This window comes from Bison bison, unplaced genomic scaffold (genome assembly GCF_000754665.1).
Source record: "Bison bison bison isolate TAMUID 2011002044 unplaced genomic scaffold, Bison_UMD1.0 scf7180017864198, whole genome shotgun sequence".
Taxonomy (NCBI): Eukaryota; Metazoa; Chordata; class Mammalia; order Artiodactyla; family Bovidae; genus Bison; species Bison bison.
In genome coordinates this window covers 7,359,239-7,370,647 of record NW_011494770.1, presented here as the reverse complement: position 1 = coordinate 7,370,647, position 11,409 = coordinate 7,359,239, and the positions used below count along the sequence as shown (strand labels likewise).

Below are 11,409 nucleotides of genomic sequence, written 5' to 3'. Positions count from 1 at the left end.
AGTCATGAAATTAAAAGACACTTACTCCTTGGAAGGAAAGTTATGACCAACCTAGATAGCATATTCAAAAGCAGGGACATTACTTTACCAACAAAGGTCCATCTAGTCAAGGCTATGGTTTTTCCAGTAGTCATGTATGGATGTGAGAGTTGGACTGTGAAGAAAGCTGAGCACTGAAGAATTGATGCTTTTGAACTGTGGTGTTGGAGAAGACTCTTGAGAGTCCCTTGGACTGCAAGGAGATCCAACCAGTCCATTCTGAAGGAGATTAGCCCTGGGATTTCTTTGGAAGGAATGATGCTAAAGCTGAAACTCCAGTACTTTGGCCACCTCATGTGAAGAGTTGACTCATTGGAAAAGACTCTGATGCTGGAAGGGATTGGGGGCAGGAAGAGAAGGGGACAACAGAGGATGAGATGGCTGGATGGCATCACCTACTCAATGGACATGAGTTTGAGTGAACTCTGGGAGTTGGTGATGCATAGGGAAGCCTGGCGTGCTGCAATTCATGGGGTCACAAAGTCGGACAGGACTGAACGACTGAACTGAACTGAATCCTTTGTCAGTTGTTTAATTTGCAATTATTTCCTCCCATTCTGAAGGTTGTCTTTTAATCTTGTTTATTGTTTCCTTTGCTGTCAAAATCTTTTCAGTTTAATCAGTCCCGTTTGTTTATTTTTGTTTTTGTTTCCATTACTATAAGTGGATCACAGAGCGTCTTCCTGTGATGTATATCAAAGAGTGTACAGCTTGTTTTCTGATACTGCTTCTTCTTACTCACCATCTAGCTTTGGTTCAGAAGCACTCACCTCCATCAAGTTGTCCCCTGTTAATTGCTCTGGTGTGGTGTTTATTAGGACATGAATTTCTCTGTGATCTATATCTTGAAACCTTTATCCCCACCTTTCTTTGCTGTATCCACCATCTCTTTCATGATTTTCTTGATTGGCTCTTTTTTAAATCCTGTGACATCATGCACAAAATCTGGACACAAGTTTCCCCAGTAGGAGTTTATTGTTACTGGCTTGATGGCTTTTAGGGCTTTTTCTGTACCAGTGATGGCATTTTTAATGACATAATCCTTCAAGATGTTCATGGTGTTCTGTGTTGAGGTTCTCTTCCATAGCACTGACAATCCTTGCCATAGATTATCCTGTATAATGAGCTTTCAAGCGCCCCCTGACCCCCTGTTCTAGACACTGAATTAGAGATGTTGTGTTTAGGAGAAAGTAGAATACTTTACGGTGCCTTCGGTGTTGAACTCATGGGGTCTGGGTAGCTAGGGGCATTGTCAGATATCCAAAGAACTTTAAAAGGCAGTCCCTTACTAAGAAGTTACTTTCTGACTTCAGGGACAGAGCATCAGTAGAACCAATCCAGCAAAAGTGTTTTCATTGTCAGGCCTTCTTGTTGTATAGTCAGAAGACTGGCAGCTGGTGTTTATCCTTTGCTTCAAGGCTTGGGGTTAGCAGCTTTATATGTACGGGTGATCCTGATCATAAACTCGGCTGCATTTGCACAAAACAGTGGTATTAGACTGTCCTTTCCTGCCTGAAGTCCTGGTCCTTGCTTCTCCTTATTACCAAGTGTCCTTGATGACATCTTTTTTTCCAGAATCGGGCACTTCCATCTATATTAGAAATCTGTTCAGCAGATATTCTCTTTGTCTGTGATTTTCTTAATGGTGCCTCGGAATTCATCTGCTGCCTCGTGGTGGATGAATCTTCTCTCCTGCTATCATGACATTTTTAAAGCCAAGCCTCTTTCTAAAACTATCACACCATCGTTGCTGGCATTAGTTTCTCCAGCTTTAGCTCCTTCACCTTCCTTCGGGTTTGAAAATGAAAGAATTAGTTGAAAGAATACAGGAGTGGGTTGCCATTACCTTCTCCAGGGAATCTTCCCAACTCAGAGATTGAACCCAGGACTCCTGCCTTGCAGGCAGATTCTTAAGTTGCCAAATAATGGCTTCACCTTTTCTCCAATCATACTGGTGTCTGTAGGTATGCCTTTCTTAAAGGAATCCTGCACCCATGTCAAAGCTGGATTTTCCTTGTGAGATAGACAGGTATTTCTGAAAAAGAACAAGGGTTTTGAGCCTGCTGGTGTGGCTGCAACCATGGCTTCAAAAATTTCCCTTTTTTTTTTTTTTTTTTGGCAATAGTCCTTACGCTGGATTTATTTATCTTGAGATGGAAGGCAGGCACAGCTGCAAACTTCAAGCTGTGGTACATACCAAGTAATTCAGGGTTTTTTGTTGTTCATGTGATGATTCTGCTTCTCGAGTGCACTTCTAGCATCACTGGGGCACTTCGTCTGGGTCCCCTGGAGTTATTTAAGGTTTATGGCATTGCAGTAAACACAACACAAAATATACGAGAACTGCAAGAGATCACTTTTTACTGTAGTATGTGATTTACTGGAGAAATGAACTGCTCACAAGGAGATGATTAGCATCACTCAGCATTTCAGGCAGATACTCGCAACACTTGAGCTCACCAGAATAGTAACAGGAGATAGCTACAAAATTATTACAGTAGTACAATGTGGACTATAGTTAATTTATTTCAGTTACAGTTTAATACTGCATCTTTATATTTGTATACATTACTCTTGAGTGTGAATGGTGTCATGAATGGTCTGTGCATAAGTTTTGATAAATTTTAACTTGTCTTAAAAGATTTGTGTGTATCTTATGGTATTAAATGGTAAAACAGACTAGTATCTATTTATACTTTATGCATTCATGATATACCTAACTAAAGAATATTTTTTTCCATATTTCTAGGCTATGTGGTTGGCCTGCAAGTTTTTTCAAATTATTGCAAATCTCAAAAAAAGTTCCAGATATTCATTGAAAAAAACTCCACATATAAATGGACCTACATGGTTCAAAGCTTTGTTGCTCAAGGGTCAACTGTACATACGTATGTAAAAGTAAAGCTAAATCAAAGATAGTGACATTTCTCAAATCCTTAGAGGGAGTTTGAGAGATGGCAAAACTTGAAACTAATACACGAGAAAGATAAGCGGTAATTCGTTTCTTAAAAAACACAACTTCTAGAGGCACCTTTTATAACCGTCCCTAAAGTTTCAGTCTCAGTTTATTGATCTCGGCTAATGAACATTCAGCCTCATATCTTGGGAAGTTGGAGGGGCAGATTAGATTATTAAATTTACATAACTCATCATCAACTCTCCTTTCTCTAAATTCATGTCTCACTTATCTTTACTACAGTCTTTCACTAAGATACTCATCCACCTTTGTCCAAGTCCTGAGGCTGGCTGTCATTTGCCATCTCCATCATTTTTGTTTCAGTCCTGTGCTTTCTAGGTCATCCTCCCATGGTCTTTCTTGCCATTGTCTTAACTTGTCCCTTTCTATCCAAGTGCTATGCTATAAATTATGTATTGTATAAACGTTAATACTATGCTATTTTTGCATTTTAAAGTATTTGTGACATATTATAGGCTGGAAGCAAGTTCCATCAATCCAAAGTCTCTGTAATAGCAATAGTATATAGTTTAACAGTTCTAGTTGTAGCATATTAGTACTGCTGTAACTCCCCACGAAGTGTATTTACTCTGTTATTAGTTTAATAAATGTGGGTGAGCTTTATTCATTGGATTCTCTTCTGATCTAAACAACAGAAGCTAGTAGTAGTAGATAAGCTGTGTAATATCACCTTCATAGTTTCTGATTACTTAATATTGACTACTGTCTAATTACAAATATGATGCTTACATCAAACACTTGGATTTTGAACAAATCGTTTTAATACAGAGGAAAAATTTGCTAGCTTTTCATGTTTACCTGCTCTCTAGCAAGTAGTTGGATATATGACTAAGAAAAGGGGCAACACAAGTCACTTGGTCCCTAAGTCCACAGAAGATCCTTATGGAGATGAAACTGGGACAGTGCATTCTTATTCATAACTTTAAGCTATTTCTAGGGAATCTTGATTCCTAAGAAATTATACAGAATCATCATTCTACTCAGTCATCAAACTGGCTCACATCTTAAGAGTGATTTGGGAGTATCTCAGAGGTTTAACTCCTGGGAAGCCAGAAGGCCATGCTAGCTCTGGTCTTCCCTAACAGTCCCAGACCTTAAGGAGAGCTCTTAGATCCGCGCTTTTGAAATATTAACATGTGTATGAATCACCAGGTGATCTTGTTAAACTGTAGATTCTGCTTCAGTAGATCTCTGGGGTAGTTCTATGCGTCTGCCTTCTAAGAAGTACACAGCTGATGCCAGTGCTGCCAGTCTGTGAGCCACACTTTGAGTAGCAAGGTCTTACTCTGCTGATTCTCAGTCTTGTGTACACTGGAATCAGTGGAGAGCGTTGAAATTGCTGGTGCATGAGTCCTACCGTAGAGAATATCTGATTGAACTGGTATAAGGCAGTGGCCTGGGAAGCAGGATTTTTCAAAGTTCCTCAGTTGTTTCTCATGTGTGGTCAAGCTGGAGAGCCTGAGCCTTAGACGTGATCATCCCAGCCTTGGATGTGATTCTCACCCCTCTTTTGCATTAAGTCTCATCATCTTTATCCCTCTTTTTCTCCATCAGACTCACCTTGCAAAAACAAACAAGCAAACAAAAAAACTACACATACAACATCACCAAAGGAAACAAAAAACCTTGCCCAACACCCTACCTGTAACTCAAGCAGCTGAATGTGGCCACAAGTCTCCAGTGGGTCCCAGCACTGCTGGTCTAACTCTTTCAGCTTATTATTTCAAACCTTCTCTTCTCTCACCCCCTCTAAGTGCCCCCCTCCATTCTGCACAAAACTCATCTATCACTTTAAGATAAGAAAGCAAACTGGAAGAATCACTTTATCTTTGCATCATAACCATATTCTTTTCCTGCTTTCTGCACCCCCACCATGCCCTGGCTCCAGAACCTCTGACTTATCCAGTGAATCGCCTCCTGAAAAGACCCCTTTCACTCCTGAGTCCTAAGTGTCCCACTTTTCTGGATTATTTCCATCGCTCTTTTTTAACAATTTATTTTTAACTGGAGGATTACTGCTTAACAAAGTTGTGTTGGTTTCTGCCGTACAATGTAAATCAACCATAAGTATGTGTATACATGTATCCCATCCCTCTCAGACCTCCCTCCCAGCCTCCCTACCCTTCTAGGCCATCTTTTATGTGCTGTAACAGTCCCATCACCAGCAAAGCCTTTTGAGCCATTTTCCAGTCACTGCCCACTTTCTCTGCTCTTCTCTCACTTGCCAGTCCAACAACTCTCTTCAAGTCTGAGAAGTGACCTGCATGCCAGATGCAGGGTTTATCTTCCTGGGGTCTCTCTCACCTGCATTTGATCCAGGGAGCACTCCCTCTTTATTAAAATTCTTGGTCGACGTCATGTCCCTCACCTGGGTCACTCTGCCTCACACTCTCTCACATACACTGGCCCCAGTGTTGCCTCTCCAGATATCCCCAACTGCCTCACCTGTGCATGGCTGAACCCTCCCTTTTCTCAGGGCCCCTATCCCTCATTTCCTGAGAAAGGCCTCCCCTGCACTTTCTTTACGTGAGTCTTCACCACCCAGCCCCACACCCTCTGTGTCTGCTGACTGATTTTTCACCACCTGGAATATTTTCCTGGGCTTTTGTCCATGAATTTATCAGAGGGCTCATCCAGTAATAAAATAAACCCCATAAGAGCTGGGACTTCGCTTATTTAATTTTCTGCTCTCTGCCCAGAATTTGATCATGTCTGACACGTAGTAGACACTCAATAAATACATGCTAAATACATGAATGTTGCTGAAACCTTTCTCCAATTCCCCCTGAGAACACGTAAGCCCACTGGCTGTCCATTAGAGACAAACAACTCAATTGCAAAATTTCCCTTCTGATTCATAACTGAATGTCAATGGCATTTCTTGTCGCTGATGAAAAGAGTTTATGTATGCTAACTAACCCACTAGCTGTCTCCACCTTGATTCGTGGAGCTGGTTTGTCTTCCTTTTCCTGTAATGACCTGGCACATTTTGGCCTCTGTGTGCACATGTCTACAAACTTGCCTCAGGTCTCCAGGGAGTAACTGTTCCAAGAGCTTGAGTTCTTTAGGGGAAAAAAAAAAGAACCCATTTCTTTAAAAATACATAATTGCTGCCTCTCCTGAGATATTTTTACAGTGTGTCCCTGGAGGAGGAATTCCAGCTGATGGGCCAGTGCAGGGCAGAGGCCCCTAGACAGACTGTCTGGCTCCAACTCATGCTCTGTGCTAACACGGCTAATAGGCGTTAGAATTTTGATGTAGAGAAGCGCCGTCCTTGATCCTGACTTTGTTCTACAGTGGTCACATCCGGCTGAGAAGCACAGCTGAGGGCCAAGAGCTGCTTGTTTTCTTCATCTCCTCTCTGTCTCTGTTTCTGGGGCTCTTGTCTCTCTCTCTCTCTTTCCAACAGATGTCTTGGGAATAGGTTCAGTATTTCATAGAGCAGTACACAGAGTAAATTTCAATTGGCAGAGGTTCAGTTTGCCCCACATGAAACTTTGAGCTGATTGGAACTGTTCTACATGTATAATACACATCAGAGCTGCCACAAAACCCTGTTACTGCCTTTATTATCCCGCTTTCCCCCTCTATCCAAATTTTCACTGTCACTTCATTCCAGACCCTAAACTCAACACTCACTACAGTTAAACTGAGAAAAGGCAGTAACCCTTGATTCATAAGGTGCCCATAATTCTACAAACATCTAATGAAAACGAGCAAACATCTCTGTATAAAACTTGGGTTCAGTTCAGAAATATGTTTAACTCTCAAATGCCTGATAAAACTGTGGGATTGTAGGCTCTGACAACTCTTGGCTGGTGGTCTGGCGAGGGAGAGGGTGCCCAACATGAGAGTGACCTCTACCAAATTCCTGCTCATCTTTTTGGATTCTTACATCTGTGGGCCCTTCTGTTGGAAAACAGGGCACTGGAGTCTGCTTACTTAGAGTTAGCTATTCCAGTGACTTAGTAAACTGGAGGGAAGAGGAGTAATATTAGATATATGAAAGTAAGCCCTCACTCGACCTTCTCTTAGAGACAAGACCAGCACCTCTTACAAGCATGGTTTTCCTTGGCTTGTGGGATGGCTGTTCGTAGCCCTTCTGTGCCAGGCCTTCAACATAGCTTTCAACAGGCCTGGCTCTCTCGAAACCTTAGCAAAATACAGCTAGTTCACACTCAGGCAGACCTCAAACCGAAACTCTCCCAGTTAACAAATGATGTTTTGCCAAAATGCTTAACTGAGTCCTGGCTCTAGGAGACCGTGTGATGTGGGATTGCCATAGCTCAAGAAATAAACCAACGGCCCCTTCATTGCCATGGGATTGCATTCCAGTGCGATTCTCAAGAACAGCTTTCATCATATCCTATGCTAGAGTTCCTTGTTGGAGAATTCCTGTTGGTTTTTTAAAAATTATATTTGTTTGCATGTCCACTGGCTGCCCAAAATGCATTCTTTATGGATTTTCCTATCACTGCTTGGGTTGCATGGAGAGTTACATACTACAGAAGCATGGCATCGATGAAAGTAACAATCAAAGAGGAACAGTATGTTTTCCCCCCTTCCCATAAATCAGATCTGTAAATGCAAAGAATGGGAGCCATGAACATAAGAAATTTAAAAATTGTATCTAAAACTTAAAAAAGGAAAATTGGCAAATAATAGGATAAGACTGTAAGCAATCTAGTCTTGAGAAAGAAAACCTTTCCTGTAAAGACATTTCTGAACCCCCGTCTGAAATATACATCTCTGGAGCAGTAATCATCAGAAACATAACGGAGTCCTGTGGAGCTCGGTTTTATTGTCTTGCATCAGTGAACATTCCTCAAAAGCATAGAGTGTCACTAATGGAATTATATGTTTTCATGCTATAATTACATTTGATTTTTCCTGATATTTCTGTAGGCTTTTTGTTCATGGTCCCTTGACTAGACAGAATATTTACAACTTTTTTTGTGTCATTAGCCTATTCAATCCCCACACCCATCCCCCTCATAATAAAAGAGACTAGAAATAGGACTTTTTAATAGAAAAAAGACCTTTTTTTTTTTTAAATTTTTACCTTCAGAGATTACCCGTCAACATCAGCAACAAAACACAAACAACAACAAAAAGAAATAAGAAGAATTTTATACTTGAAGGAAATAGAGCAAGAGAGCACTCTGAGTTTTGAAACTCTTTGAGACACAAAATGGGCACTTAATCTTTTTGTTCTTGATCTTGAATGAATACTTGTTGGATGAAATGGAATTTATTTGATCTTGCTTGCCTGGTAGCTCAGCTGGTAAAGAATCTGCCTGCAGTGTGGGAGACCTGGGTTCGATCCCTGGGTTGGGAAGATACCCTGGAGAAGGGAAAGGCTACCCACTCCAGTATTCTGGCCTGGAGAATTCCATGGACTGTATAGTCCATGGAGTCACAGAGTCGGACACGACTGAGCGACTTTCCCTGTCACTTTGGGTGTGTGGGTGTGTGGAGCACTTGGGTGCTCCAAATGATCCTGTCACTGGAAGAAAGATGAATTTATCAGTAGAGTAATACTGACCGGAGGACGCAATACCAAGATGCCATCAAATATGTGAACAACGAATCTCTGTTTTTGAGAAGAGAGAATGTCTAGCTATGAAATCACAGAAATCTCCAAGAAAGAGACATAAGCAGTTATAAGATTGACACCCAACATATGATTGTCTTCTCTTCGTCTTCTCCCACATCAAGTCAGCTTTGCCCAACATCTCAGTGACCTCTTTCCTTCTAAGCACTCAATTCCTATTCTGTACATTTTCATCACTACGGAATAGGAGAATGATACTTCAAATATGCGTACACTCTAAGGTTTCCCCCCCTCAAAGAATATTAGAAGTAAAAGGGAAAAGAATGATTCTTGGTATATAGGTGTGAAATGAAGAGAGTCTTCTGCTTGCTAAGTAGAGTAAGTTTGGGAGTCTATATAAACAATGCTAGTCCTGACCTGGGTTGTGTATGCTTATCATAAAATGAACTGAAGTTAGCATTACAGTTCCCCAAGTTTAAATACATTTCTTGAAATGTCATTTATTAGATCACTGAAAACACAAGTGTGGTTCTCTGTCCTCAGATCCCTACAATCTGGCTCCTAGCCCAGCCACTCAACCCAAATCAGCCTCCAAGGTCTTCCAAAATAACTTCTCAGCCAAAACCAATAGTATCCTCTAGACTTGTCAGCTGCATCTGAAACCATTTTTTCCTCCCTGCTAACACCCATTCTGGTCTCAGATTCTGAAGATTCGTCCTTTCCAGGCTTTCTATTTTCTCATCTCCAGAATCACATCCAGAGCAGTTCTCTTTTAGAGATCTTTCCAACTTTGAAATTTTAAACACAAGGTTTGTGCATGAATTATTGCCCTAGCTCCAGCCCTAAACTCTCCTTACTTTTAAAAATAAAGTTTTACACCTCTGTGCCAGGCTTTCAACTGTAATTAATTGTGGTAAAGTACCAACTCTGATTTTCATTCTCAACTCCTTGCTGCTGTATAATCTCTTGGTTTCTGTAAACAAAAATTAAGTCACTTTGACTTTTTGCTAATCCCCTTACTTTCATTAAACTTCTAGATGTATATATTTTATTTTTATACATTTATGTATTACATTTACTGAATTAATGTTTCTTAGTCATCCTCTACCCTTCCCTCTTCATCCCTAGTCAAATGCAGGTGAGATCATACTTTATAAAAATTCAGATAAATATTGTTTGTTGATCACAATGCAATTAATAATGAAGGTGTTGTCCCATCAATCTCTACCAGCTCTTCCTATCCCACTCCAGACAGCACTGCCTGCTCAGGTCCCACAAACATCCAATAAATCTACCTTTCTCTTTTCCACTTCTTAGTGGTTGTCATTCTTAAAAGGGTGTCCTTTACTTTTTTTAACAGATCCACTCCATTCTTCAGTGGAGAATTACCTTTCTCCAAAGGACTTTGTGGAGTATATGTAAACTCCAATGAACCAGCTTGCTTCCTTCCTCCTCTTCTCATGAATATATAGCTTTATGTGAAAGCATATCTAAGTCATCTTTCTGTGCATGTCAATTCCTGTAAATTCACAGATGTATCAGTATATCTAGCATATTTTAGATAACACTTTAGAAAGGCACCTTTTCTGTTAATCAGGAAAATCTTTTGCATTCTTAGGTTAAAAATCCCTACAGTCTCCCCATCCCCACAACCATATGCACTTAAGATAATTTTCACTAACCACAGTTATTATTAAAAATTACTTCATACTGTGTGCATTTCCTTTTCAGGATCCCCCCATGGCTGTAACCCTTGGACTTCGAATGGAGGAAATGATTTTTAATCTTGCTGATACACATTTATTTTTTAATGATTTAGAGGTAAGAATTTTAAAAGGTAAGAATCGTTGTATCCAGCTATTAAAACTCATATCTTTTCTAGATACATGCAGATAACCTCAAAAAAAACCTGGAAAGATAGAAATTTAGCTCAAGAGAAAAGTAAAGTTTCTGTCAAGGGAGACATTGTGTATGCAAAATAAACAAAAGCTAAATTGTGTTCATGAAAGGTATATATTTACTGGCATACACTGAGAATAGAAACGTCTTCAAAAAGGAGCTCTTGCCTTGCTGTCCCGTACAATACACCCCTATCCGCTGCTCCTGGTTCTTTTAGTGTCTCAGCCACAATTCATTTTATCTTTGGAATCAACATTAGCTTTTCCAGATTATTAACCAGGATGTAATTTAGGTTAATGACTGCACAATAGTCACAGATACTGCTCCTGGTGCTATCATGGATCATTAAATTTTATAGATAATTTGAAACCTAATTCTAGTCATTATCATTCCCTATGTATTCCTCTTCTGGGTAAAACTTTGCGAGAACTATTTATGTAGTACTTCTGACCAGTTTGATTGCATTTATTTTCTCTCTTTTCCTAATTTATCCTTTCATTTCCAACCTTAAATGAAGAGAAAGTAAAAGCAGTAACAACAAACTGAAAGAACCCAGGAAAAATAGCCTCAGGATAGCTGAATAAGTACTGTAATAGGGTATATAATCTGAGTGCTAATGGTCTGAGTCATTAGGTATTTAGATGATGAAATTTGAAATAACTGAGTAGCGTGGGCACTGGGAAGAGATTGGCACAGCTAGACTGAAATAGACTTTCTTTCTCTTTTTAAAATGATCCATTCAAATCCATTCAATTTTTTTATCTCCTGGTTTCACGATGAAATTAAAGTGTTTACTTACGATCACAGTGTGAATGAAGATGGGAATCGTTATTACTGAATCTGCACCTTGTGTTTGACATTGTCACTAATTAGTTACCAACCTTTTGTAATAAATACATTATCATATAATTTTTGTAGAGAAGATACTGTAAGGTCCATC

At 39.9% G+C, this 11,409-nt stretch overlaps 1 protein-coding gene across 8 annotated transcripts in view; it reads left to right on the top strand.

Moving 5' to 3' along the window:
• Positions 1-11,409, top strand: part of EYA4 (EYA transcriptional coactivator and phosphatase 4) — a 368,749-nt gene that overhangs the window by 337,678 nt on the left and 19,662 nt on the right. For all 8 annotated transcript variants that reach the window (XR_825633.1, XM_010844272.1, XM_010844270.1 and 5 more), the window contains one exon: positions 10,302-10,391. Coding sequence is in view for 7 of the 8 variants with exons in the window: in XM_010844272.1 (XP_010842574.1) it covers positions 10,302-10,391 (90 nt within the window). In the remaining variant the exon portion in view is untranslated. The remainder of the gene's footprint in view (positions 1-10,301; positions 10,392-11,409) is intronic.